Source organism: the organism of the source record quoted next, unplaced genomic scaffold (genome assembly GCF_019419815.1).
Source record: "Pyrus x bretschneideri cultivar Hongxiangsu unplaced genomic scaffold, Pyrus_bretschneideri_v1 Contig27, whole genome shotgun sequence".
NCBI classification, from domain to species: domain Eukaryota; kingdom Viridiplantae; phylum Streptophyta; class Magnoliopsida; order Rosales; family Rosaceae; genus Pyrus; species Pyrus x bretschneideri.
This window is the reverse complement of record NW_025999579.1, coordinates 1,931,332-1,957,542: the sequence shown is the minus strand read 5'-3', so window position 1 is coordinate 1,957,542 and position 26,211 is coordinate 1,931,332. Positions and strand designations below refer to the sequence as shown.

At 37.3% G+C, this 26,211-nt stretch overlaps 6 protein-coding genes across 12 annotated transcripts; 2 read left to right on the top strand and 4 right to left on the bottom strand.

Moving 5' to 3' along the window:
• Positions 1–12: 12 nt before the first annotated feature.
• Positions 13–3,096, bottom strand: LOC103930173 (serine/threonine-protein kinase 16). Its single transcript, XM_048587591.1, is given in 8 exon segments — positions 13–572; positions 918–1,042; positions 1,281–1,466; positions 1,653–1,796; positions 1,951–2,027; positions 2,030–2,092; positions 2,581–2,631; positions 2,634–3,096. Coding segments are annotated over 8 exon segments (1,032 nt in total). The 5' UTR covers positions 2,794–3,096; the 3' UTR covers positions 13–346.
• Positions 3,097–4,295: 1,199 nt separating this feature from the next.
• Positions 4,296–8,732, bottom strand: LOC103930164 (agmatine deiminase). Its single transcript, XM_009339467.3, has 10 exons — positions 8,538–8,732; positions 7,187–7,301; positions 7,007–7,096; positions 6,793–6,877; positions 6,586–6,641; positions 6,422–6,500; positions 5,843–5,977; positions 5,429–5,661; positions 5,082–5,243; positions 4,296–4,703 (listed from the first exon to the last, which is right to left on the bottom strand). The coding sequence occupies exons 1-10, from the start codon at positions 8,594–8,596 to the stop codon at positions 4,434–4,436; spliced, it is 1,284 nt and encodes a 427-aa protein (XP_009337742.2). The 5' UTR covers positions 8,597–8,732; the 3' UTR covers positions 4,296–4,433.
• Positions 8,733–10,442: 1,710 nt separating this feature from the next.
• Positions 10,443–15,280, top strand: LOC103930149 (inorganic pyrophosphatase TTM1). 3 transcript variants are annotated; one of them, XM_009339456.3, is made up of 12 exons: positions 10,443–10,629; positions 11,213–11,578; positions 11,914–12,028; positions 12,140–12,335; positions 12,419–12,532; positions 12,642–12,815; positions 13,301–13,495; positions 13,667–13,789; positions 13,865–13,974; positions 14,092–14,215; positions 14,305–14,577; positions 14,674–15,280. In XM_009339456.3, the coding sequence occupies exons 2-12, from the start codon at positions 11,239–11,241 to the stop codon at positions 14,887–14,889; spliced, it is 1,980 nt and encodes a 659-aa protein (XP_009337731.2). In that variant the 5' UTR covers positions 10,443–10,629; positions 11,213–11,238; the 3' UTR covers positions 14,890–15,280. The 3 variants fall into 3 exon arrangements, with proteins under 3 accessions (XP_009337731.2, XP_009337723.2, XP_048443448.1); XM_009339448.3 differs by having other exon boundaries at positions 11,206–11,578; XM_048587491.1 differs by lacking the exon at positions 10,443–10,629 and having other exon boundaries at positions 10,651–11,578.
• A 67-nt stretch (positions 15,281–15,347) lies between these two features.
• On the bottom strand, positions 15,348–17,170 carry LOC103930140 (H/ACA ribonucleoprotein complex subunit 2-like protein). Its single transcript, XM_009339439.3, has 4 exons — positions 16,935–17,170; positions 16,743–16,812; positions 16,065–16,170; positions 15,348–15,679 (listed from the first exon to the last, which is right to left on the bottom strand). The coding sequence occupies exons 1-4, from the start codon at positions 17,068–17,070 to the stop codon at positions 15,518–15,520; spliced, it is 474 nt and encodes a 157-aa protein (XP_009337714.1). The 5' UTR covers positions 17,071–17,170; the 3' UTR covers positions 15,348–15,517.
• Positions 17,171–17,329: 159 nt separating this feature from the next.
• LOC103930121 (phenylalanine--tRNA ligase beta subunit, cytoplasmic) lies at positions 17,330–21,905 on the top strand. Of its 5 annotated transcripts, none has more exons than XM_048587495.1 (19): positions 17,330–17,488; positions 17,599–17,654; positions 17,748–17,848; positions 18,003–18,132; positions 18,222–18,337; positions 18,460–18,526; positions 18,767–18,808; positions 18,938–18,979; positions 19,188–19,264; positions 19,471–19,597; positions 19,686–19,853; positions 20,061–20,177; positions 20,277–20,396; positions 20,489–20,698; positions 20,823–20,930; positions 21,042–21,137; positions 21,222–21,305; positions 21,451–21,519; positions 21,636–21,905. In XM_048587495.1, the coding sequence occupies exons 1-18, from the start codon at positions 17,431–17,433 to the stop codon at positions 21,517–21,519; spliced, it is 1,788 nt and encodes a 595-aa protein (XP_048443452.1). In that variant the 5' UTR covers positions 17,330–17,430; the 3' UTR covers positions 21,636–21,905. The 5 variants fall into 5 exon arrangements, with proteins under 5 accessions (XP_048443452.1, XP_048443451.1, XP_009337705.2 ...); XM_048587494.1 differs by having other exon boundaries at positions 21,599–21,905; XM_009339430.3 differs by having other exon boundaries at positions 21,451–21,537; positions 21,668–21,905.
• Positions 21,906–22,359: 454 nt separating this feature from the next.
• Positions 22,360–25,202, bottom strand: LOC103930111 (protein MIS12 homolog). The gene is made up of 7 exons (XM_009339410.3): positions 24,919–25,202; positions 24,742–24,799; positions 24,035–24,154; positions 23,777–23,872; positions 23,549–23,687; positions 22,740–22,877; positions 22,360–22,624 (listed from the first exon to the last, which is right to left on the bottom strand). Exons 1-7 carry the CDS (start codon positions 25,038–25,040, stop codon positions 22,563–22,565), a joined length of 735 nt encoding a protein of 244 aa, XP_009337685.2. The 5' UTR covers positions 25,041–25,202; the 3' UTR covers positions 22,360–22,562.
• Between the last annotated feature and the right edge of the window lie 1,009 nt (positions 25,203–26,211).

Here is a 26,211-nt window from a genome sequence, read left to right as displayed (position 1 = left end):
CAGCTCGCTTAATGAACCGAAATTACTGTATTTTTAACTAATCGAAAGAATTCGAGCCAGGGGAGACGAGCAGTTTGATAACTTACAAGGTCGAAAATCAAACAGTTGACGATAGGAGCACGATAACGATAAACCAATTCACAAACTGCCAATCCTACAGCAAAAAAGTAAGAAACAGTGAAATAATGGAGGAGCTGCTATAACTCAGTTGCCCTATGGACCCTTGAGTACAAAAGAAAACACACGACGTAACGTCCGTCCGGCTTCAAGAACGTTTGCAGAAATGTGCAAAGTCGACGCGTGCAGAGAAAGTTCGTTTTCAGACTTTCTTTCCTTCTATATTATCTCAACTGGAGAACTTGGAGATCAACTTGTCCACATGTATCAGGATATCGTCAATGCGAGGACGGACTGCAGCCTGCGGCTGAAGCATCCATGTGATGAACTGGTGAAGAGCGTCCGGATATGGAGGATTAGGTCCAGCTGGCCACTTTATCTGCACGTTGACTATCGCCAACTGTAGGCTTCCTCCAGATTCGCCGAGTGCATATTCAAATGGAGACATTCCGTACCTTTTAAATAAAACTTGGGCATCAGAATTGAGAAAAAATAGCTACAGCAGCTAAATAGAGGCGTAGTTTTGCTTCTATGGCGGACAAGAATGATGCAGATCACAGTACCAATCGAGTATTTGGCAGTAAGCCGTTAATATGCGAGACAAAGGTGTCATGTCCATGGTAGATACAGTTATGTATATGTAATAGGTACGCATATATATACACATCAAAACAGCTTCTTAAACAATCCAACAGAAAACATTCACTAGTGAAGTAGTGAGGCAGAAGGCAAACGATCAATACGATGTTCAAACGTCAGAGCTATAATAGTAAGTTCAAGAAAGAAAGCTCAGTACTCACAGTATTGCATACAAAGTGCACCCTAAGGACCATACATCAGTCCTCTCGTCAATGTCGGCTTGGCTCGGGCAATCCCACAACTCTGGAGCTCGAAATGGTGCTGAGCAATGCTCAGACGCCCATTCCTACATAACAAGCAAGAAAAATCACTTCAATAGTTTTTTCAACTAAAAGTTACCAGACGAGAGAACCCAACAATACAAAGGTGTCCTTTGACGGTATTAAACCAATTGAAATCAAGGAGGTAAGTATAAGCAACATCAGTTTGTAGGCATATTAAGCATACTAAAAAAGAACAATTGCAGTTACTACATCAAAAATAAATGTGTTTAGAAAAATCTAAAATGATTTTAAAACATATACCTGCAACTGTAGTGCCTCTGTACGAGAGTGAATTTGCCTCCTCGCAGGTCGAGCACTGCCAAAATCCATCAACATTGCAAGAGGTGATTGTCCTTTTCTATGGGTTATCAGAACGTTACCAGGTTTGATATCATTATGTGCATATGGCGGATCCAAAGTGTGCATATGCTTAAGTCCTGCACAAAGCTGCGACATTGTTTTTTCTAGGTTAGAACGGTTCTGATGCTTCTAAATATGTTTTACCAACAAGATAAATCATCACGGGACATGGAAAAGAAATCAGAACATGGCACATCAATTGCCCCAGAACTTGGTAGCATTGTTGAAGGCTAATTTACAACGGAAAAAGAGAGGGATGATATATTCATTGACCTGCCGGAATATTTGAAGAACATCTGAGGTGGAAAAGAACTCCTTTTTAGCTTTCATAGTCTTGGCATTGTCCAGTAAAGTTCCATCCAGATGAACTGGAAATAACAAGTATGCTTCATGGTTCCAAGATTGTTCTTGTGTTGTCTGTCAGCCAGAGAGTATTATATATGAATCAATTGCATGAAAAGTATTAAGAAAACTGAAAACGATGTTCGATTTCATGGAAGGCTACCATTCTGAGAAGAAAAAACCAAAGTATTGTATAAGCCATATGAAATTAAGTAATCCAGATTTTAACCTTAACGGCAATAATGGCATGATCAAGAAGCGGAAGCAGATTGGGATGACTGAACAGCGAAGAAACACGGATCTCTCCTTCACCAACTCCAACTGCTCACTATTCTGAATGAGAACTTTTTTCATAGCATAAGTTCCATCATCTGCAAAAGAATAGAGTACAAGCAAGCTGTAATCATTTCCGAAATTGAATTGCAAACCGATCAATCACCTGAGCATCAGTCAAGCATAAACAGTAGGAACATGAAGGCCAAATCACAAATGCATTCATCAACGCAATCCTCGGCAAAGGTCACAGCATTCTTTGAAACAATGATATAGAGTCACAGATCAAACATTCATATCACCAAATAATCGACGCATGCTACCACTCAGCACATTCGAAGAACAAAAGAGTCACACTTTAAACTCGATTCAGCAAATTCACTGGCCAAATCTCCATTGCTTCCCAGCTCAGAGAATCAAAACCAATAATTTCAGATTCACATATCGAAATGACCCAGATCACTAATTCCTCAAAGATACAGACTTCAACCATTTTCGATTCACAAAACTTAAAACAGATCACTACCCAGATCCCAAAATCTGACAAACACATAAAAAATCAACAAATTTCCAGAAATTGAATCACCTGAGACATGAGAGGGATCCTTGAATTTCTTGGCGAGACCACCACCACCGAGGCGGAGGAGTCGGCGACCACCTCCTTGACCAAAAACACATAAGCGAACCCACCTTCCCCGAGCTGCCTCACGATCTTGAACCGATTCTCGTTAATCCACACGTCGCCTCCGCCGTTCACGGCGTCGTACAGAGCGCCCAAACCAGAGAATGTGCACCCCATCTGGTGTACTCGTTCTTCAGCTGCTGATCCTCTCTCCCTCTCGAATAAATAAATAAATCCAAAAACAAAAAAGGGATGTTTTCAAAAACGGAATCTAGTTTTCGAAAACGGATTCGGAAGAGCTGAGGAGTTCATGTCAATCAGTCAATGGAGAAGGAGGGTAATGTGAAGGAGTTTGAGTGTGATTTGGGGTTGGATCTCCCAAATGACAAATCTGAGCCAAACACATGGATGCTTTTTTTCGGTTCTTGAGTCACTCTCACTTCCCCTCCATTTTTTTCGGTTATGTCTTACCGAAAACCAACCTTTTTTGCTCAAAGGCTCAAAGCAATATAATTAGTTTTGAATTGTTTTTAAGAAATTGATATAAATTGATCCTTTCTCAAATTTCAATTTACTAAAACAATCATTTTTTTTCATAGATATTTGATGTTTTATGTCGTCAGATTTTTGGCCGTATGCCATCAATATTTATTTCTAGTCTAATTTTATTCAGGACTTTTTTTTTTTTTAAAAAGAAGAGTTTTTTAATCCCATCAAGAACCATATGTCATTAATATTTAATTTTTAGTCTAATTTTATTCAAAATGGTTCTTTTTAAAGAATTTGTTAATGCAGTCAAGAATTACACCCTCTTAAAATTCAAAATATTATCCATAATTCACTTATTTCGATTTTGTTATTGCTGAAAAAAAGTTGTGTTATATTTTTTGGTATGAAAATTTTAAATCATTAATCATTCGAGTTTTTACGGTCATAAAACAATATTAAAAATAATAATTAAACCCGTCATATGTAATGGTTAAACATCTTATTATCAATGTCTTAAAGCTCATAAGTAAACCCATCACATGTACTGACTAAAAGAGTTATATGTATGTCGAACGTTGGGGTTACAACTTGTAGCATTTAAAACTTACAGGTGAGTTGTCCCTGTACACGATAGTACGGTACTGTGACGCACGATTGATCAGTCAACCGTCTGACTGGAGATAAATCTCCTTTCTTCCAACTGCCAACTTCCAAGTGAGTAAGGATGCTCGCCAGATTCTTTCTACGACGATTCGAAGATTCTCAAATTATATTCGTTCATTGTATATTGTGCGGTTATAAATTAATGTAATTTTTTTATTTAAAATTGAATATAAACAATACCTAACGAAAACTGACCGTACGATAAATGAATGTGATTGAAGGATCCGGTGAGGATCCACTCTCCCAACCGACAACTGAAGTTAAAATTAAGCAATATTACCACAGTAAAAAATTAAGCAACATCACTTGGGATTCAGTTACCCTCAGTTGGCCAAATTTAGACTTGCAGGCAGGGAAAACCAGAAATTTACTGCTATGAAAATTTCATAACCATGAACGTGAAATAGTTGAAAGCTCTGTCAACGGAAAGATTTCACGAGAAAGCGAAAAAATTTCGTGCTGCAGTTAGCCGAAAACCTGCTGGAGCTACCGATCCTAAACCGATGAACTTAGATGTTTCACAGTAGTTCTAGAAATTGAAACGTTTAATTTGCACGCAATCGTCATATCAAAGACACTCAGCTGTTTCCGATGATGCAAAGTATAAATGTTATGCAACTCGATTGAACAAGATTTCGTCGTAGCAATATTAATACACCAAAAGCTCAATCAACAAGAATTATGAAAACGTCTTTGTCTCTAGAGTCTAGACCTAGGCACTTTATTACCTTGTACTTCGGAGGCTTGCAAGCCATACGCTGTAATGTTAGAACAACTCGGAGATTAGCGGTCTCTGCTTGAGTGAGTGCCATTCTATGTATGAAAGCAATCATTGTGGACATAATACTGAGTGAAACGCGTGGTTGTTGCTGAGTAATGCAGTGTATATTTCCACCCGCCAGAACAATCTCCCTTGCGCCTTCAATTCTTACCACCTGACCAATCCGACAGTATAAATTAGGCTTGTTCAGCGATAGAAAAAGCGGCAGAAACAAACATCAGTAAATATAAAAGAAGATGAATCCATTTTCATCTACAAACTACGTAAAACCGGTCTTGTTTGTTTCCCCTAGTGTTGAAAAGAGACCGCTTTGTATCATATTATTACTCACTTTCACAATGATATTAAGCCTAGCGCAGCATACACTAACGATACGTTTTACAGTCTCATGATTGCAGCTAATAAAATCACAGGGTGGGTGAGGCTTTATAATTTGCAGGTCCAAGAAGTTCAAACCTTTGGATGATGTATACGATTATATCTAAAATGTATATGAAGATGCTGGAGAAAATCAACAATAAATGAAGCTTACTTCATGGTTTGGAAAGGCTTTGGATAGGACGCGAACAGCCTCATCATCCCATTTCTGGTCCCCAAATTGGGGTGCAATGATGGCTCCATTTGCAATGTAGAAATTTACATATGAAGCAGCAAGTCTCGTGCCTGCAAGTCTCGGTTTAGCTTCGCACTCCTCCTGTAGGAACATTGAACACCAGGAATAAAATGAGGCACCAAAGCATTTCAAAAAAGTTAACAACAACGTAACCATCAAACTAAATCAACATTTTCAGATGTTAAATTAGCCTTCAGCTGGATGTATTCATACTTAGTTGAAGCAACATGAAAGTTGAACCGTCGTCTGTAGTGTACAATGTTTACCTGAAAAAGCCCAGCAGCCTCCTTCTCTGTCATGTATAGCGGCCCTGGTACGTGAAGTTTTATTATTTCTAATTTCCTACCCTTGGCATCAGTAGTATTGGAGAGAACAGAAACGGCTTCTACAGCTCTTTCATACTGAGGATCCGTTTCATCATCAGTCCACGACAACAAAACCACACCAGGCTTTACAAAACAGCACATATTGTCGATGTGACCATTAGTATCATCGTCTCCTGTCAAGGATTTTTATACGTAGTTTAGGTTTCAATGAAATAGGAGGCCTGAATTATATCTACTATATGCGAAGTCGATATAATGTAATGTAAATCATTGCAAGGGGAAGGAAAATTGAGCATCAATAACAACGAGCATTTCATGCAAGATAGTAAATTAGAAACCAAGTAGAGCTCTTACCGTATAATCCACGAGGCAACCAAATGATTTTCGTCACTCCGAGATACGCCTTAAGTTGATCCTCTATTTGCTCCTTGGTCAAATGTGGGTTCCTATTTTTATTTAACAGGCACTCCTCGGTGGTGAGGCAAGTCCCTGAAGAAAGAAAGCAGATTCTGATTCGATCATGAAGATTACAACTACATACTGGCAGAGAGAATGAGTTTTTGTAATGGCACTTTTTGTGCTGAAAAGAAAAATATGCAGGGTTCTGAACTTTTACGAGACGAGGCACATGGTAGTACAAATCATAAGCAGCTACTGCCAATTTTTGTAGTATAAGAATAAAGAATAATGAAACAGAAAGAGATATAGGGTGAAGTCTAAAGTGGTGTAATTGCCTATCAATCAAAAGCACGGTTTTGACACATAATTAAGAAACAACAGATTACAACAACGACCAGAGTCTCCCGTACATTTATGATCCAAACAGTTTCAAGGCATGGATCAGGGAAGTAATCTGCTGGCGGTGAAAGCCAATTCTAAGATAAAGAGGCAAGAAATTTCCAAATGCAAAGATAAGCTTAAAATTTTTGTTACCTTCTCCATCGACATGGATGCTACCGCCTTCGAGAATCATGGAGTGTTGAAACCTTGGAAGCTTCTCAATTGCCAGGATCTGCAGAGTATGAGTGTTCAGTGTCTCAAAGAACAAAGCTGTATGTCATGTTCAATCAGACAATGATCTATTTAGTTACTCTAACCTTTTGCGCCACAAGAAGATCATGACTCCAATCTCGATAACAACCATCATCAATGCCTATAAATTCCAAAAATAAGTCCATGCAAAATGCACCGATGAGTAAACATCAAAATGATGAAAACATTGAAGTTTCTAACGATATTACATATTGTTCAAATAAATATTCTAGTGTTACGTCACTTAAAAAATTATGAACGATAAACCCTACCTCCCCAGCTGTTGAAATTCCAATCAATACCAGCAACCTTTGGCTCTGGGGTACCAGAACAAGAGGCGCTTTTTCCTACGACAAACTAAAGAAGAGAGAAAAAGATTAGGACTGTAAGAAAAATAACGCTTTTAAAGGTAAATATAAAGATCATAGTATACTGTTAAGGAATATCTCATCAGAACTTGACCATGAGTCAAAGGAAGAAGCTCACTGTTGGTCCTGTATCACGAAACCACGAATCATTCAAACTCATCTCGACAACCCTGACAGTTTCTGGTAGCTGACTTCGAGCATTTGCCCACTGAGCGTAATGAATTCAAAATAAATCTCATATCATATAAAAGACTAGTAGAGATGCTAAGGACTTTCATCTCTTACAAATTATACCAACCTGATTGGCACTTGCACATACAGTAACGGGCTCAAACTTTGAGATTGCAGATGCTACCTTGGTAAACACCTGCTGATGCTGGCACTGCATTGTCTCTCCAGTTATCCGGGCGTTCCTATAATTCACAACAAAGCTTGATTATCATGAGTGTTGGACTTAAGATATAAGTAAAGATCAATACATCCATGAAACGAACATTTTAAGATTGACGATATAGATTTTACCAGAAAATGTTAGACTGATATCAATCTTTAGATAAATAATGCGAGCGACACCTAACCTACTAAGAGAGCCGAGCCCTAACGGTACAGAAACAGACAACATAGATCACTGGATACACCTACGATGGCGGAGTAGTATATCGAACCTTCACTTGCAGAAACAGGAAATTATGTGTTTCTGATAGGGTAAGAACTGAGAATTACTTATAAAATGCAGAAACATACCTCAGTATTTTCCGAATAACACGGAATTATCCTGCATTCTTATAATTACCATAGAGCAAGCTAGCTCTGCACTCGAAAATCGACTTTTCCTAGTAACTTGCAATTCATGATTTCACAAATCAATAGAATTTGGCAGAACTCATCATGTAACTAAGCAAAACCTATGATGCACGGATACATCTGTTTGGTCCCGTATCTCGTATCCGATACTTGATCGGATATGGTACTTGCCCGATACTCTCGGATACTCATCCAACATGTATCCTGGTTGATGGACACGAATTTGACACGATGGATACGCGTATCCTACATTTAAGATACACGTATCTGGCTTTTAGGATACATTTACACTTTCAAAAAAAGGTAATGAGGAGGAGAAAATTAATAGGAGACATCTATAATTGAAAATTTCTGAATACAAAGAACTTCCCTCTAATTAAAACCATGAATACGACTCTCGTACTTCTTCTACTGTATAAAGAGGATTAGATTTCGAACTTTTCTTCTCTAACAACTCAAATGTGCTTGAATTTGAATGATGAATTATGTTTTAAAATGTATATTTTGTTACTATATATATTTTTATTTACCGTATCCATAGCGTATCGTATCTTAATTTATAGAGATTTTTCATATCGTGGTGTCATATCGTATCGTATCGATCGTATCGCCATATCTGTATCCATAATTCATAGAGCAAAACAGAAACAGAAACATAAAAATTTCATATATTTCTTGAAGAACATGAATTAAAACACAGATTCTGAAAAACCCATCAGCCAGAGAACAAACAGAAGAATTATACCATATAAAGATGCAAAATTGAAGGAACCCAATTAAGGCATGTGGGGGGTAATCAGAATATCAGATGGTAATTAAATGGAAGAGAAGGGTTGGTTACTTACAGGCCATCCAATCCAGCACTGGGAATGGGGTTCCCACTCTGCAGGCATGTAATATCCATGGACAGCCGGCGTGCCTTCCATCTTCATCTCTCTCTTTCTCTCTCGTTTCTCTCTCTAGAAGCGATGATTGAGTTTGGAGGAGAAAGAGAGAGGGTGAGAGAAGCTCTGAAGTGGCTTCTGGTGAGTGGAGACAAAAAGTAGGTCTTCAGAGATACGATAAATAAGTGTTGGCTGCTTTTGTCAGGTAAGGGTTCCAACTTTATGGCTCTGTTAATTTGTACGAGAGATGCTTAGGTTAGGTAAGTTTCAAAAGTAGGACTAAATTCTTCGAACTTCATGTGTTTGACACAATTATTATATCAACATTATAAAATATTATGTCTAAAAATATACGAGGGTAGAAAGATTATGTAGAGTCACACTTTAAAAGAATTTTCTTAAAATTTAACCATACAACAATTAGGAAACCCACATTTTTTTTTATTTTGTCGAAGAAAACCCATAAAATTAAAAACAAACAAATATTTAGATGTACGATTACTTTAACCGTTACATTAGATTTTCACAACTGTTATTTTAGCCATCAGATGAGATTTTTCGATATCAATCATTTATTCTCGAACCACTTAATATTATGTGTCATTGAAAAAAAATTCAAATGATTTATGTGTTCATAGATTAAAAAATATGTTATTATTGACACTCTAAAATTTTTAATACGCACTCTTCATAAATATATTTGTCTTACTATCAAATTCGGAGTGCCAATACATTTATATAACAGTCAGATGTTTATCAAACATGAAATTTGAGTAAAATACACATTAGTAATAGGTGCAAAATAATTGTTTGAAATGTGACAAGCGAACAACATCATTTGGCCAGCTACACTTCACAAATAAAGAGGAGTACCTCTTGCATTGGATGAGACCAATACGAGGCAATGTGAGTCCAATATAGGGTATCTGTTCTCTAACAATATGGTCAAATGAGTAACGTGATCACTTGGTCGAACGTAATAAGTTGCTGCAATCTGCACTGAGTCCAGGTTTTACAAGCAACTTTCAGCTTCTCAAGACATGAGATAATGTGCAAATTTGGTGCATCTTTAACTGCATTTTACTGTGAACAAGTGTTTAGCCAATATACTAATGTTTACCTTGTTTTATCAACAAGTTTATACTTTAAAATGTAGCGTGCTGTGCTGTTAACTTTTGTATTGAATGATAAGAGAATGCGGCTTAAACAAAATTTAAGCTCCGGTGAATGCGATTAAGTATCAAGAGCTTGTCTTGGAAAATAAAATAAAATTGTTCATCATAAGCTGTGATGTGGGAGTTTTCGTCCTTGTTAGTCGGATGAGTCTGGCAATCAAAGCTCTCGTTTGCCCTTGCACTCGAGGGCAAATCTTGATTTGACCCGAAAAAACTTATGCAAGACAAATCAATGTGTTATTAATTGGAATATTTCTAGCGTAGATGATGGATAAGTCACCTACTACATTTTGGCCAAGATTGAGGGGCTTACATTTTTTTGGGGAAAATGATTCTCACCGGATCATTTTCTTTGAAATTCTAAGAATTTTGTGATCGTTTATCGTATATCGTGTGATTAGAAATTATTTCAAACTTTAAATTTAAATATAAATAGTACCTAATGAAAACTAACCGCAAGATATACGATTACATAATTTCTAGAAATCCTAAAAAAATGATCTGGCAAGAATATTTTTTTCTTTTTTGGTAACTGAAAATTAGTGGCACAAAAAAAAATAAAAAAAAGGAAGAAGAATCTTTCCCAACTTGTAGTGATTCAGTCCAAATCAACGGTGGTCCTTTCAGGCCACTACCTAATCAAATCTACACCCGATCTTATCCATTTTTTCCTCTGGAGTTTTTGCAACTGATCTGTTTTCGCGCGTACCTCTCAGACTCAACCAACCGCTCGCCGCCATGTGTCATCAATTTCTACATAAATCCTTCGCGCAATCTGACAAGAATTATAGGAACATATTAAATTCTCCCAGAGACTGCAAGAATCCAGAGAAAGCAGTTGCAGCAACTTTGAGACTTCAATTTTTTTCCTGAAAAAGGTATGAGCTATGATCACTCTGTCTCGATCAAATCTACAAAGTCTTCAACTTTTTGCGGTTTTAATTTCTAGGTCTCTGTTTTTTGATGATTTCTTCATCTGGGCAATCTCCAATTTCATGTGTGTTTTCATCCGGGAGGAGTTCTTGAATGCTAATTAATCAGTGTTATTGAATTGTTAATTGTTAACTTGATGTTTAAGCATGGACATTTATGAGTTTCCCAGTTCACAGTTTTGCAATTTTATTACTGTTTGGTTCTTGTTCTATTTTCTCTCTTGAAAATGTTTGATCACTAGGAAGTTTCCAACTTTATGAGATTTTAAATTTCTGGGGTGATGTTTCTTGATGATTTATTCATGTGGGCAATCTGCAATTTTCATTAATCTTTTGAGTTCGTTTTTGTATTTCTGTAATTTTGTCGGCTGGGGAGGAGTTATTGAATGCTAATTTATCAATATCAATGGATTGTTAATTATTAACTTAATGTTCAACCATGTACATTTATAATTTTCCCAGTTTAATGTTCTGCAATTTCCCAATTAGAATGTTGCTTTTGCTATTTGTTGAATCGTGCAGCGTGTAGGACATAACACAGATTTTGAGCTCTAAATGGTTCAAGATACAAGTTCTGGGGCTGAATCACCGCGGCTGCGCACTGGTCTGTTGCGGGATCAGGTGCAGCTTGTGAAGAGAAAGGACTGTGATCGTTATGAGATTGTCCAAATTCCAGATGTCCTGTCATTTGAGAAAGGTTTCTTTATAGCTATTCGAGCGTGTCAGCTGTTGGCTCAAAAGAATGAGGGGATAATACTAGTTGGAGTGGCAGGCCCCTCTGGAGCTGGTAAGACTGTTTTCACTGACAAAATGCTCAACTTCATGCCCAGCATTGCAGTTATTGCAATGGACAACTACAATGACGCTAGTCGAATCATCGATGGCAACTTTGATGGTAAAGAATCTCATCTTTGAGTCCATCAAACATCTGTTTTGATTTGATCATTATAAACATGTTTTGTAGGGTATGCTAATAGTTCAATGATTTTCCTGTTTCGAGTGATTTTCCTTTTATAGTAATTGAGTTCTTTACTTCGTTTCCGAATTGTTCACTTCCTTGTTTATAGTGTTCTTTAAAGTTTTGTCCTTCTGATGTCTTCCTTCATCGTCATCTCTGAATCTTTTTGTCCAATTTTTGATCATGGAATAAGTGATTTTACATCTGAGAGTCATGGCTGAACTCTAATTGTCACAATGTTTTGGACTAATTGTCATAATGTTTTGGAGCAGATCCACGCCTGACAGATTATGAAACATTGCTTGAAAATATACATGGTTTAAAGGCAGGCAATCCTGTTAAGGTTCCAGTATATGATTTCAAGACTAGCTCCCGCATAGGGTACAGGTAGTGCATCTCTGCATGATGTGAAAATGCTTTGCCACATATATAACATGATAGCTTTCATTTTCTTCTGATTCTATTGTATATTGATGGTCCTTCTGGTGCTTCTAACAGGACAGTGGAGGTCCCTAGCTCCCGTATTGTGATCATTGAGGGCATATATGCTTTAAGTGAGAAATTGCGACCTTTGCTAGATCTTCGTGTATCTATAACTGGTGGAGTTCACTTTGACCTTGTAAAGCGGGTTTTAAGGGACATTCAGCGTGCTGGCCAAGAGCCTGAAGAAATTATCCATCAAATTTCTGAAACGGTTATCCCTTTATCCAGTGTTACAAAGTTTTTGTTATCAGTACAAAAGATTTATGGTGGTTCTCATCCAGAATTTTGGTACAGGTGTATCCTATGTACAAGGCCTTTATCGAGCCAGACCTTCAGACAGCACATATAAAAATCACCAACAAGTTTAATCCCTTCGCTGGTTTTCAGAACCCTATTTATATTTTAAAGGTTGACTATTAAATTTTCTTGTTTTGGTAAATCTTTTTCTCCAGTTGTTTGTTTCAAGAAATACGTAATCATTTTCTTTTCTGACTGTCTATGTTATATCTTATTGCAGTCAACGAAGGCAGTGACAGTGGATCAAATCAAGGCTGTTATATCTGCAGATCACAAAGAAAGCACAGAAGAAACTTATGACATATATCTTTTACCACCAGGTGAAGATCCTGAAGCATGTCAGTCGTATCTAAGGATGAGGAACAGAGATGGCAAATACAATCTCATGTTTGAGGTTCGACATCTGTAAACTAAAGTTCCTAAAGGATATTACATGCTTTTGACTTTATCCGACCAGTGTCATTGCCTACATATATATCGGAGTTGTTTTCATCATCGATCAACAGTAAAGAAATGAATCTACAAAGGCTTATTTAGGAGTCCGGATAACAATTTACATGTCTTTCCATTTCAGTCAGGAACCCTGCTGTTTTTCTTTCTGAAATGAATTTCTGATTCCATATACAAATAAGCTTGATCATCATCTGGACAATGGACATTTTAAGGGAAAGATTTCAAGATTGTGACATGGGGATTTTGACGGAGAATTCTTACATGGTTGTATTTTAATTACATGGGGGCGCAGGTGAAAACTTTTGTATAAACTTGTGTGTAGGATTCTGCTAATATGTGCTTGGTGTGGATCGTTGTATCTAAATTTCATAGTTTGTTCTGGAGTAGGATCTCTGACTAGCTTTACCTCCTCTCTCTCTCTCTCAGGAGTGGGTCACAGATAGTCCCTTCATAATATCTCCCAGAATAACTTTTGAAGTTAGTGTGCGCCTTCTTGGAGGTCTCATGGCCTTAGGGTATACAATTGCATCCATCTTGAAAAGAAGCAGCCATATCTTCTGCGATGAGAAGGTTTGCGTGAAAACTGATTGGTTGGAGCAACTTAATCGTCAATATGTTCAGGTATCATGCCAGGCATTCACTTTTTCAGATTATTTTGAAACTTGTGATACATTTTTGCTTTTCTGTTCTTCATGTCAGGTGTTTATTTCTGGAAACGAAAACAAGACTTGGTGTTTTCTTTTTAGATAAATTTTGTAAAGCTGGGCACTAACTTGCTGGAATTGTTTGAAGGTGCAAGGAAAGGATCGGTTACATGTTAAAGATATTGCACAGCAGCTTGGCCTGGATGGTTCATATGTTCCTCGTACTTACATCGAACAAATTCAGCTGGAGAAACTTGTAAATGATGTTATGGTATGACTCTCTCTCTCTCTCAACTGATCATGCATTTTCATGTTTGTGCATTGTCGTGATGTGATCAATCTACAGGCGTTGCCAGATGATTTGAAATCAAAGCTCAGCATAGATGATGATTCTTCGAGCCCTAAGGAAGCTCTTTCCCGAGCCTCAGCTGATCGGAGAAACAAGTATCTCAACCGGTATTTTTTATTTTTCAGCTATTTTCTCAGAATTGAAAGGATAATAAACTATCATCCAGCTGATCATGCTTGTATGTATTGATTGGTTCCTTTAACATCATATTCCATACTGGGCAGGGGTATATCGCAGTCTTACTCGAATCAAAGGGACAAGACTATTTCCAAACTAACGAGACTTGCTGTTAACAGCAGAAGGTTTGATGGGCGAAACCCAATATCACCTGCAGCAATTTCGAACCAGGTGAGTTACCGATTTTTCATGTAGTCCTGTTGATGGCACATAACTATGAAATTGTTTTTCACCAATAATTCTGCCTTGTATTATTTCAGGGAATTTTTACTCAACTTTCAGAACAAATTTCTACGCTGAATGAGAGGATGGACGAATTTACATCCCGTGTTGAAGAGGTGAACTCCAAGATATCACTCAGAAGAGCTTCAGCTAGCCAGCAAAGTTTGGCTCTGCAAGCCAAAGCCTGCAATGGATCCGAACCAACTTCTCTTTTTGTTAATGGCTTGAGTAATGGCTCGTTGGCAGGAACGCTACTGCCCAATTCTTCGTCGTCCTCCCAGTTGGTCAAGGATTCCCCACTGATGGAAGAGGTTTTTTGTGATAATAATACACTTGTGATGACATACTGTCTTCTATCCTGTTTCCTTCTGATATGCTTATTTGGTTGCTTGGTGCACACTCAACAGATACTAGCCATCACACGAGGCCAACGGCAGATCATGCACCAAATAGACAATTTGAGCAATCTTCTGCGAGAGTATACGGCAGAGAGGTTTCGCCAAGGAAGAACAGATACTGCTGGAAGAATGCCTGATATCGAATCAGTTGTCCCACTTGTTCTTGCTTTGGCAATTGGCGGTTTAGGTGTCTTCTTCTTCAGGAGTCTGACTTCCCCAAAATAATTTCATGGCAAGCAGCTAACTTTCAGCATAGAACCTTGCTATAAACACGTTTGTATGAACCCGTCCTGACGTGCTGTATACCGAACAATGGTAGTCTGCCCTTGTGATAGGGGGCAAATATGGATTTGTAGGTTTATGCGTGGTCGGCCAATGTTGTAAGTACTAAATAATTGGCATACTGTATACGGAAAGAGAGATTCAAACTTGAGTGCAACGGACGGACAGTGCTTTGGTTGATGTTTGCATACCATAAATGTACGATAACTTTTGATGGCCTTACAAGTGCAAGCGACAGTGTTTCAGATGAGACGGTCGTATCCATCTGTTTTATTTGAAATCTTTTAATTTGCAATGGTACGGAAGATCTAGCAATTCTTATTTTCATTTAGTACTTAGATTTCGATTTTGATCCAGGCGTCCGAACACACGGTCGAAGTTGATTCAGAACACCATATCGCTGGCTAACTTGTGATCTCATATCTAAATCAATTCCGCATAGCGTTCGACTTCAATAGTTACACAAACCAAACACATTCTAACATGAAGTACAACGACAGCTTTCAGAGGCCGCAAAAGAAAAAACCTCAAACAAGATATTCGGTACAAGGGCACGTAATCCGTCCAGCATTCAGAAAAGGTTCGCGTGAAGTTCTTTGACCTCTCCTACAACTTCGTCGTGAATTGCCTTTATTTTATCTTGATCCTCTTTGGATAGTTCCCCTTTGTTAGGCTTAGTTGTCACCAGGACACAGCAGGTTGGCCTCTTGGTGGCACCGGCATTTGCAAGATCCTGAAGACGACATTCACAATACTAGCATTAGTGTGTTTTCGATCAAGAAAGCCGATGACAATAGGCAATATCTTTAACAAATGCTCAGCTATTGGATCATACAATGTAGGCTTTTTAGCCAAATTGGTCCTTGAGATTTGTATAACTCATCATTTTGGTCCTGAGTTATGCAAATCTCGGGACCACTTTGGCTAAAAAGCCTACAATGTATGATAAAGTAGATTTCCAAATTTGTAAGGAGCAGAAAAGACGTGTGAAATAAAATTTTCTGTATGCCTAACTACTTGTTGTGTTGGTTTGTTTTATTTATAGATGCGCAAGCAAAGAAATGTCGCTCAACTTCAATGTAGGTAGGGTGAAGAACAATGATGTTGAGTAAACTTACTTCTTTTGAAGGCACGTAAACATATGGAATTTCAGCCTCTTCACATAAGATTGGAACATGAGTAACCACATCGATAGGAGAAATGTTACCAGCTATAACACAGAACCTGCACTCCAACACAAGGTATAAGAAAAATCAATATAACATTCATAGAAGTAACTCGAGCGGTGAACACAATCTACATGCTAAGCTGCTTATATCTCTAGGAACTAATAAACTAATGCTTGCATTTGAGCAACCACCTCTGAACCAACAAATGCATAAAAAACTAGCGCTAGCAGATCAAGCCAACTTTCTACATCAGATAAATACACTGATTACACGGCATTGACATTACGTAGATTGTCAAATTAAGTTCCTACTCTCTCTATATGAATCTACTCCAAAACACTTCTCTTGACACTCATGATGTGGCCGTCTAAATCACGTTAAAATTGGACAGTTCGACCGCAATCTCTCACTAAATCATGTTTCTACACTCCCTTCCAACTCAACCCATAATTCATAGCGATTGAATTAATACCAATATAACACAAGTGAAGAAATGCAAACGAAATCCTCGAATCTACTAACAAAGTTGCATCCTTTCCAATTCAAATTCAGTTTTTTCAACAATAAAATCGATTTCCCAATACAAATTAACAAAGTACAAAGACGAAACCGATATAAAAAACTGACCCCTTTTGACCACGCCGGATGCTTTTCACCACTTCCTTCACTCCCCTCTTCAAGCATTTGTGCTCAGCAGCTACAACATAAACATCATCATCAAACTTTCTTTCACCCATATACAAACATCCATATATATACACGCACACATTTATACATGAATTTTTATACGTATATTTTTATGTACGTATGCGTGTATACCTTTACGGACGAGCTTGAGGGTTCGTTTGCAGAGCTTCTTTCCGGCGAGGGGTTTGGCGATCGGAGCAAGAGCCTGCATCTTCTTCTTCTCCCTCTCCTTCTGCGCCGACTTCTCTACTTCGCTATCGCTTCCCATCTCTCTCCTTCTCTCTCTTCCTCCTCTCTCTTTCTCTCTCTAGCTTTCTGGAGACTGGGATTTTTCACTGTGCTCCGAGTCTCGCAATACCGCCTCTGGAGATTAGGGTTTTTATTTTCGTTTTGTTTCAAGGGTTTAAGGAATTATGGGCCTTAGGATGGGCTTGAACAATGTACACATGTTTGGTCCGTAACCCAATTATTGGCCCAACTTTTGGCCCAAATAAAATACCCGATAGGCCCAAAGAAAAATAAAAAAATCGGAAAAGGCCAGAGCTTAGGGTTTTACGTTTCTCTCTTGTGGTGGCAGTCTGCGTGAGAGCTACGCCGGAGGGAGACTCAGAGTCCTCGAAAGTCCGCCATGCCTACCGTCAGCGTCGGCCGCGATCGTCTGTATGCAGCTCTAGGAAAAACTTACAGTGAGCTCTTAGTCTCTCTCTCTCTCTCTCTCTTCATTTGATCGATGCATTTATCTATGAATTCAGAAACTCACACTATCTCTCTGCGTTGTTGAATTTGAATCTGACAGCTCAGGAGCAGTTCGAAGAATTATGCTTCGACTTCGGCATCGAGCTCGATGATGTCGTAAGCAGTTTTTACAGTCTCTAGTTTTGTTCAATTTAATTTATTTTTTTGTTTATATTTCTCTGATTTATCGTGATTAATGTGTGTTTGTAGACAACCGAGAAGGCAATTATTTGGAAAGAGAAGCATTTGGATGACGATGAAGGCGGCGAAGACGAAGAAGTTATTTACAAAATCGAAGTTCCGGCGAATAGGTATATTGTCGTTTTTCAATTTTCGATTTCTATTTGCGTGTAGAATCATGTATTTACTAATCGGATTGGTTTCGCAAATTGATGTCTTATCATACTCCGTTGAATCAGTTGGTTCGAGATTTTAATACAATGTTGTTATTTGATTTGTATGCAGATACGATTTGCTTTGCCTCGAAGGGATTGCTCAATCGCTGCGTGTTTTCAATGGGCAAGAGGACATTCCTACGTATAAGTTGGCGAACATTAGTAAGGAGTCGATGATTAAAATGCATGTAAAACCAGAGGTAGTTATATTATGCGAAGGACTATTGTAGGTGCTTTTTATTTGATGGTGATACTTGTTAGTTTACAAAGGCTTCTTTTCCACTTGCAGACGTCTTTGATTCGCCCTCATGTTGTCTGTGCCGTTTTAAGAGGTGTAACATTCAATGATGCTAGTTATAACAGCTTTATTGATCTCCAAGACAAGCTCCATCAAAATATCTGCCGGTAATCTTTTCCGACTCGTAGATTGATTCATAGCTTGTCATGTTCTCAATTGCTTGTCATTTGTCCAAAGATCGTTAGTGGTTATTCAGCTCTAGTGATTACACCTGCTATTTATTTTACAGGCGAAGAACCCTAGTTGCCATTGGGACTCATGACTTGGATACATTACAAGCCCCTTTCACATATGAGGTGGGCTTTTGATACTTGTTCTCTTTGCTACATTCTTGTATTCTACATTTTTTTATGAAGATTCATTTGGTATTGGATTTTATGGTAAAATTATGGTAATGGTTTAGATCCGTTATTGAAACTTATGGTTCTTGGAAGGAAAAGTAGAAAGGCGAAGATTTCTTGATGCAACACGCATTTCAATGAAAGAATTTTCGTGTTCTTCTTTGTTGTGGCTTACAATTCTCTTTCCATGTTCAGGCTTTGCCACCTTCGAGTATAAATTTTGTGCCTCTGAAACAGGTACTTCTTTAAGTTTAATACTTTTTTCAATTAGTAGTTATGTGAATATGAATATGGCTTAGTAATAACTTTAATTCTTTTTAATAGTTTGTTAGCACTAATATCATGTTGTTTTGATTACTACATTAGGTGAAGAACTTCAGAGCAGATGAGCTCATGGAATTTTATAAAGTGAGTTCTTAACTGGGTGGTTTTTTTATTTTTATCTTCTTTTCCCCCTTTTTAGGGATGGGCTATAGTTTGTCCAAACCAAACAACAAATAGAATTTTAGAAACCATTGCCGTAATAGCTAATTCGCACAAATCCTTTTCCATAATCTACTGTTTTCTATGACCTAATAATATCTTGATCCATATTTTTACCATTGTATTCTCGCAGTCTGATTTGAAGCTGAAGAAGTTCTTGCACATAATAGAGAACTCACCGGTGTTTCCTGTTTTATATGATCACAACAGGTATGATAATTTCTTTCTCATACATTGATTAATTTGACATTTCTCATCATCTTTTAACTACCTCCTCCCCTTTTCCTAGTGTTGTAAAGAGCTTGACTTTGTTGGGATTGTTTTCAATGACTGCTTGTGTAACGTAGTGTTGATTACTCTATATGGCTTTGTATTTCTTTAAATCTTGATAAGCGATGTTCCGTTTACTTTGGCAGAACTGTTTTGTCTTTACCACCCATTATTAATGGTGCACATTCAGCAATCACATTAAAGACAAAGAATGTTTTCATAGAATGTACAGCCACTGATTTAACAAAAGCCAAGATTGTTCTGAACACAATAGTAAGAACCTGAAATTTTATAATGCATTTATTTCCTAGTTTTTGGTTCACCTGTCAGTGGATGATGGCATAAACTTTTATTCGTTCAGGTAACAGCATTTTCAGCATATTGTGAAAGGAAATTTGAGATTGAACCAGTTGAAGTGTTATATTCTGATGGAAACTCACATGTTTATCCTGATTTATCGATCTACAACATGGATGTTTCTCTATCGTATGTCAATAGTTACACTGGAGTGTCTTTGAAAGCGAAAGAGGTATATCAATAACTGCATGTTACTTATTCCTTTTTCATTCTTTAATATTGCTTATTGTTTCCAATGATTTTTTATTTGTGTAATTATATGTTGTAGGAATACTGCTGTTACCGATTGCATAACAACCATTTTCATGAATTATAGCAGATTTAGTTGATACACTGCATCCTTTTGCTTTTCTCATCATTCTTTATTATTACCGTGTAGGTTACTGATCTGTTGAAGAGGATGCAATTGCATGCTGAGCAATCTAAATCTGACAATATTACTGTGTCTGTACCTCCAACCAGAAGTGACATTCTTCACCCTTGTGATGTTGTGGAGGTATAATTATTCATAGCGCACTCACTGTATTAATAAACCAAACTCTTTCCGTTTTTTTTTTTTTTTTTTTTTTGACAAAGTATTCTCTTTTGTGTTTAGGATGTTGCAATTGCTTATGGATACAATAATATTCCAATGAGAAAGCATATTCCAACGAGCGAGCCTGTTTCTTTGAAGCCACTAGCCTTGAATGAGTTCACTGAACTCATCAGACTAGAGGTTTGTAATAAAGATTTGTCAGTTGACACATAAACAGTTTTAATTGTGTGGCTTATTCTAATTTCTTTTGTGTTGCTTCAAAATTGTGTTAGATTGCAATGATTGGGTTTACAGAGGTCTTGACATTCATATTGGGCTCGTGGAAAGAAAACTTCTCAATGTTAAGATGTAAAGATGACAAATCGAAGGCTGTGGTTATTGCGAATCCCCGCTCATCTGATTGTGAGCTTGTCAGAACCAGTCTGATGCCTGGCATTTTGAAAACTGTTAATAACAACAAAGATCATCCGAAGCCCATAAAGGTATATGTTACCAAGTTCTCTTCTACAATATAGTTTCTCATCTGCGGTTGCACTTTTTCCCCTTTTCTGGTAAGTTATTGTATGAATTTTAGCAAGGATGGATATAACTTTCATATTGTTACAGATTTTCGAAGTGGGTGACGTAGTACTGTTGGATGAGAAGACAGATGTTGGTGCAAGAAATCATTGCCAACTAGCAGCTCTATACTGTGGTGCTACGTCGGGGTTAGAGGTACAATACCAAACATCCTTGCTGCATACTGTTTGTTTCTCCTACTTTAGAACCTAGTAGCATTTATGAATAATGATTACATGTTGCTGACCTTTGGTTTATGATCTGCAGTTGATACATGGCCTGGTGGACAGAATTATGGGAGCGGTTGGGGCTTCTTGGGTTCCTGTTGGTGACAGTACAGGATACTTCATCGAGACTTCAGATGTGAGTATATCCTTTACTTTTGTCTTTTGCTAGCTCTTTTGGTTGGTATGGATAATTTTCATGCAATTTTGACATGTCCTGAAGGATCCCGAGTTTCTTCCCGGGAGACAAGCAAGCATCATCTATAAAGGGAAGCACATTGGAATTTTTGGCATTTTACATCCCGAGGTACAAATCGTAACTTAGTTTTTTGATAAGGCTATAGCTACCTGATTAGATTCTGTACTATAAACTTTCCCATTCTTGCTTTGAGTCAATCACGACCGATAGTCAATTTCTATTACCTTAATGGTGTATTTTTGTGTCTTTTCAGGTGTTAAACAACTTTGACATTCCTGATCCGTGCTCCTATGTAGAACTTAACGTTGAGAGCTTGTTGTAGGTCTGTATAACAACAAATGTAAGCTTCGTCTTTCATTCTTCCCATAGGTTTATAATCTTTTTTTTTTTTTTTTTTTAAGATCTTTCCTCTCTTCGTCTTTCATTCGGCATGCACAGAGCTTTGTCGAGCTTATTTTCTTGATTTGCAGCTGACAACCGTACAAGAGATAGATAGTCATTCTTCTGCACGAAGAATTTAGTACGAAATCAGGAAACCACAACGAGGATACAAATGTCAGTTTTGTTCTCTTGGTTTCGACTTTTATTAAACTATTGATTAGTGAATTGAGTTTTTCTAAAAACATCGATTGTAAGATGCATTCATACATACAAGCTACCATTTGTTGCCAAACCGTAATGTTGAATAGAGATCTCTTATTCTTCGAACTTTTGGGTACGGATAGCTTCCGGTTTTGCATCCTCGTGTTTTATTTCCGTTTAGCTTCAGTTGTGGATTAGAATGTTAACAGTTATGGTGTTTTTGAAGAGAGTTGCAAGTTTACTCATTTATTTTATGCGTATTTTTGCAGCCCTTTTATTTAGTCAAGAAATTAACCTCGCGTTTACGCTGTAATTTGTAGTAATTTCTTTTTCTTTCGGGATTATGCCCCGTTGCAACAAAAAAGTGTCATGAAAAAAGGCTTTGTGATTGGTTCTGTAGCTTACAATTTTTGTGAAAAATTTAACTATCGAGTTTTTACAACATTATTAAGTCGTAAAAAAACTACCAATTGATTTTATTATTTTTTTCTTTTTTGAACAAACGGTATTCTCTACATTAGGGAGGAGGTGAGGGTGATTTAGCCTCATCATGGACTAACAATAATATGGTTCAAATTCATTTTTGACGAGAATCGAATATAAAACTTTATTTATAAGTGAATAGATATACTATTAGACTGTAGTACTAAGTGGCTCTTCTGATCGAATTTTTCAGTTGAATATTCATACATAAAAGTTCACAAGTTTCTCATATGGACTAAAAATTCTTCAACATCTTCCAACTTCACAAGAGAAGCCTGCAAAATAGAGCATGCATGAAGCTCACATGTTTTTCATGTGGGCTATAAATGCTTCAAGATCTTCCAACTTAGCACTATAGAAGCCTGCAAAACAGAGCATTGTATAACCAAATATGCAATTCAAACGCCTGAAAAACAAAGTTCGACTTGAAAGGCCACTAGTTGAACATGAATATAGTCCGTAGTACGTAGCTGTTACCTCTGCGAATTTCCATAACAGACGGGTCTCTGTGCGCGTTGTTGATCCAAGCAATCTTACGGCGTTTGGATTCTTCCATCTTTTCGGTCTGCAGCTTTCCTACTTTCATCCGAAGTTCTGATGCCGTTTTCACCATCTCTGCATAAAAACGTAATCCACTAAAACTTTTGCTTTTCAATACTTCGAATTGTAGCTCGAGATACAAACTTTCGAATGCCTAAATGCATGAATTTTCCTATTCAGTAGTCTTGAAACAAGATATGGTTGGAGTAGCAGCGCATTACCAAATGCAGGTTTGTCTGCACAACATATATATACCTATCGGGAACCTACGGGCAAGAAAACTATTCACATCTCTGCATTTGCTTGAGGTTTTAACACCAGAAAATTTCAGAACAACCAGAACTGTATAGTCACCAATTGAAACTTTTAAAACAAAAACAAAATCATAGCAAAACTTGATGAGAAAACAAATATTTCGACCAACTCCCGAGTGTCTAAGTGATCAAAAGGTGTGCATATTACAGAAATCGGCAATGGCTGGGGAAATCTTTATGAAGTGATCAATACATCTCAGCATACTGGTTGATCAACGCTTATCGCTTATACACAACATTTAAACGTAGTAACTTTGTTGAAGGTTTCAGATACACGATAGGGAAAAGAGCTTAGGGAAATATGGTAAACGCAAAACACAAACATGCACATGGTTAATGACTTAATACAATGTATTAGAAGAAAACCTTCTTAAAACTAAATCCATGCTTCCTGAATTTATACATATTCGAAGGAAGTATTTAGTTAGTTACCCTGGAAAATTTCATGGTAAGAGTTTAGGTCATATTGTTGCAATGTCCCATTGACAAGCGCAGAACAACGATCTCTAGACACAGACTGTCCTTCTAATGCTTGGATCTCTTGATTCAGCGCAGCATTCTCCTTACTAACCTGTATGCGTATTCCATTAACGGAATGTCGATCAGGAATTCAATTTCATGCAAACAAGACATTCTTGCAACCTCTGGTATTATAATTACCTCAGTGAGTTCGTTCCTCAACAAATCCAGCTGGGCATCCAGGTCTGTGTCAACTATTGCATTTTGACATAAACAAGCGTCGACAGGTAGTTCATCCTAGAAAGTAACTTTCTTTAGTCAACAAATTATACAAGTTTACAGAACGGAAAAATCATCAGTCACCAAATCAACAAGCAGCATATGGAACTTGATTTCTCTTACAGTCGGAGTGTGGATGAAAATGTAACTGAAAGCATCAATAAACTGAAAAGAACATACATTCTTAGACAGGTCGAACCCCTCTGGAACTTGAAAAACGTAGTCAAGGCAGTACTGCTCCCAGACACCCAGCTTTTTATCAAGATCTGATTGAACCTTTTTGCGGATGATATCAACACCCTACAGAGGAATAAACAAACAAATAAACAAACGAGTAAACTCAACAGTGGATTATCGAAAAAGATTGCATCTTCCTACTAAGTTCGAATACGAAAATTATAATCCTCAATCAATTTTCTTTTGTTTTAAAGTAATCATCCAATGCAACAGCCACTCAGTACTACGGTCTGGTAGTATTCCTCTTCACTTGAAAGTGAGAGGTCTTAGGTTCGAATCTCGTGGATGGCGGAATTCGATACCAAATTAGGCCGCCCATTGTGTGACTTAACCGAACTCCCCCTCCCCTTAGTATAAAAATATTGTACTAAAAAAAAAAACAAAAAAAATCATCCAATGCAACTTATCAAGCACCAAAAGAATTCAAATTTAAAAAAGCTACAAAACATTTTTAGCAAAAATTAATAATATGAAATAACCCCCCCAAAAATAAAATAAAAAATGTGTTCACAAATACTCTCACTCACACAAAACATAGAAATTAGTAAAATTTGTGAAGGGGAAAACCCTAGAATTATGAAATAAATTGAAATTAAGCATATTGGGGCAAAACAAAACAAAAAAATGGTGTGTAGAAATTGGAATTATACCCTGGATAGATCTTGGGCTCTGTCAGTGCCCTCAATTTTCAGAGAGGTTGATGCTTGTCTGGAAAAAAAAAATGGTAAAAAAATATTGTTATTAATTACAATACTTCACCTCTAATAACAATAAAAATAGTAAAATTAATGAAAAAAATTAATTAAGATCATTAGAGAGAGATTTACTGAAGGAAATGATCGAAGGCGTCGTCGACCAAGTCATCGGTGATGTTTAAGACGTCGTTGATGAACAGCTGTGGATTCAGATTCAGCGAATTGAATGCTGCCTCGCTTTCGCTGCCTTCCATTCTCGATACACGCAAAGCTCTATTGCACAGAAGCACTCGCAATTACTCCACAGATTGCTGGTTTTCAGATTCGCATTAGGGATTTTCCCGCGCAAAGTGCCTGTAAAATGGCGGAGGAGAGCGGAAAGGGCAGGACTTGAATTTTGAAAAGTGAAAAATAAAAGCAGTTTTCGAGAAGGAAAAGGAGATTTCCTAGGAATTTAGAAATTTATGATCGTGACCATTCATCGTATATCGTACAGTCAGTTTTTATTAGGTATTATTTGTATTTAATTTTAAATTTTGAAATGATTTCTGATCGTATGATGTAAAATACATGGTCACGATCACGGGATCCCTAGGAAAAAGATCCGACGGGGATCCTTTTTCTTTTGAGATAGCGAGCCGTCTACACGCGTGTACTCGTTCTGCCACGTCAACATTTTTTTTTTTTTTTGAAAGCCAGGAAAAAAAGAAGTAGCAGGTAACGATTATTCGTATGTTTGATGCATAACGTTTTTGCGTCCATTAAGTGTTTGACAAGATCTCTTGTAAAAGTTCCTCAACAACATTTGACATAACGTTAACAACATTCGACATTGGATCTCAATGTCACTCGGCTAATTATTTTGACATTTGTCGATATGAACGCATATGAAAATAAGTCCATTGGTGCGTTTGTTGCACCGGACTATCTCAAACTAGACTAACTTTAGGAATTAAACTAAACTGATTTAGTAAAACGTTTGATGCTATGTTGAACTAAAAAACAGGACTCATATATTATATTATTAAATTTATATTTACAATATTTTATCATTAATTTTATCTATATATACTAATATTTTATTATTAAATTATAATTTTCCTTTCTAGAATCATCTTCCTCTCTCATTTTTTTGTCCGCCCATTGCATCCCCCCCGCCCCCTTCCCTTTTTCTCTGCCATTTCATTTTCCTCTCTCATTTTTTTTGTCCGCCCACTGCATCCCTCCCCCTTTCCTCTTTCTCTACCATTTCATCTTCCTCTCTCATTTTTTGTCCGCCCACTACATCCCTCCCCTTTCCTCTTTCTCTGCCATTTCATCTTCCTCTCTCATTTTTTTGTCCGCCCACTACATCCCTCTCCTCTCCTCTTTCTATACCATTTATATGTGCCACTGTCTCTTTCCCCTTTCCTTTTTATGGGTTTT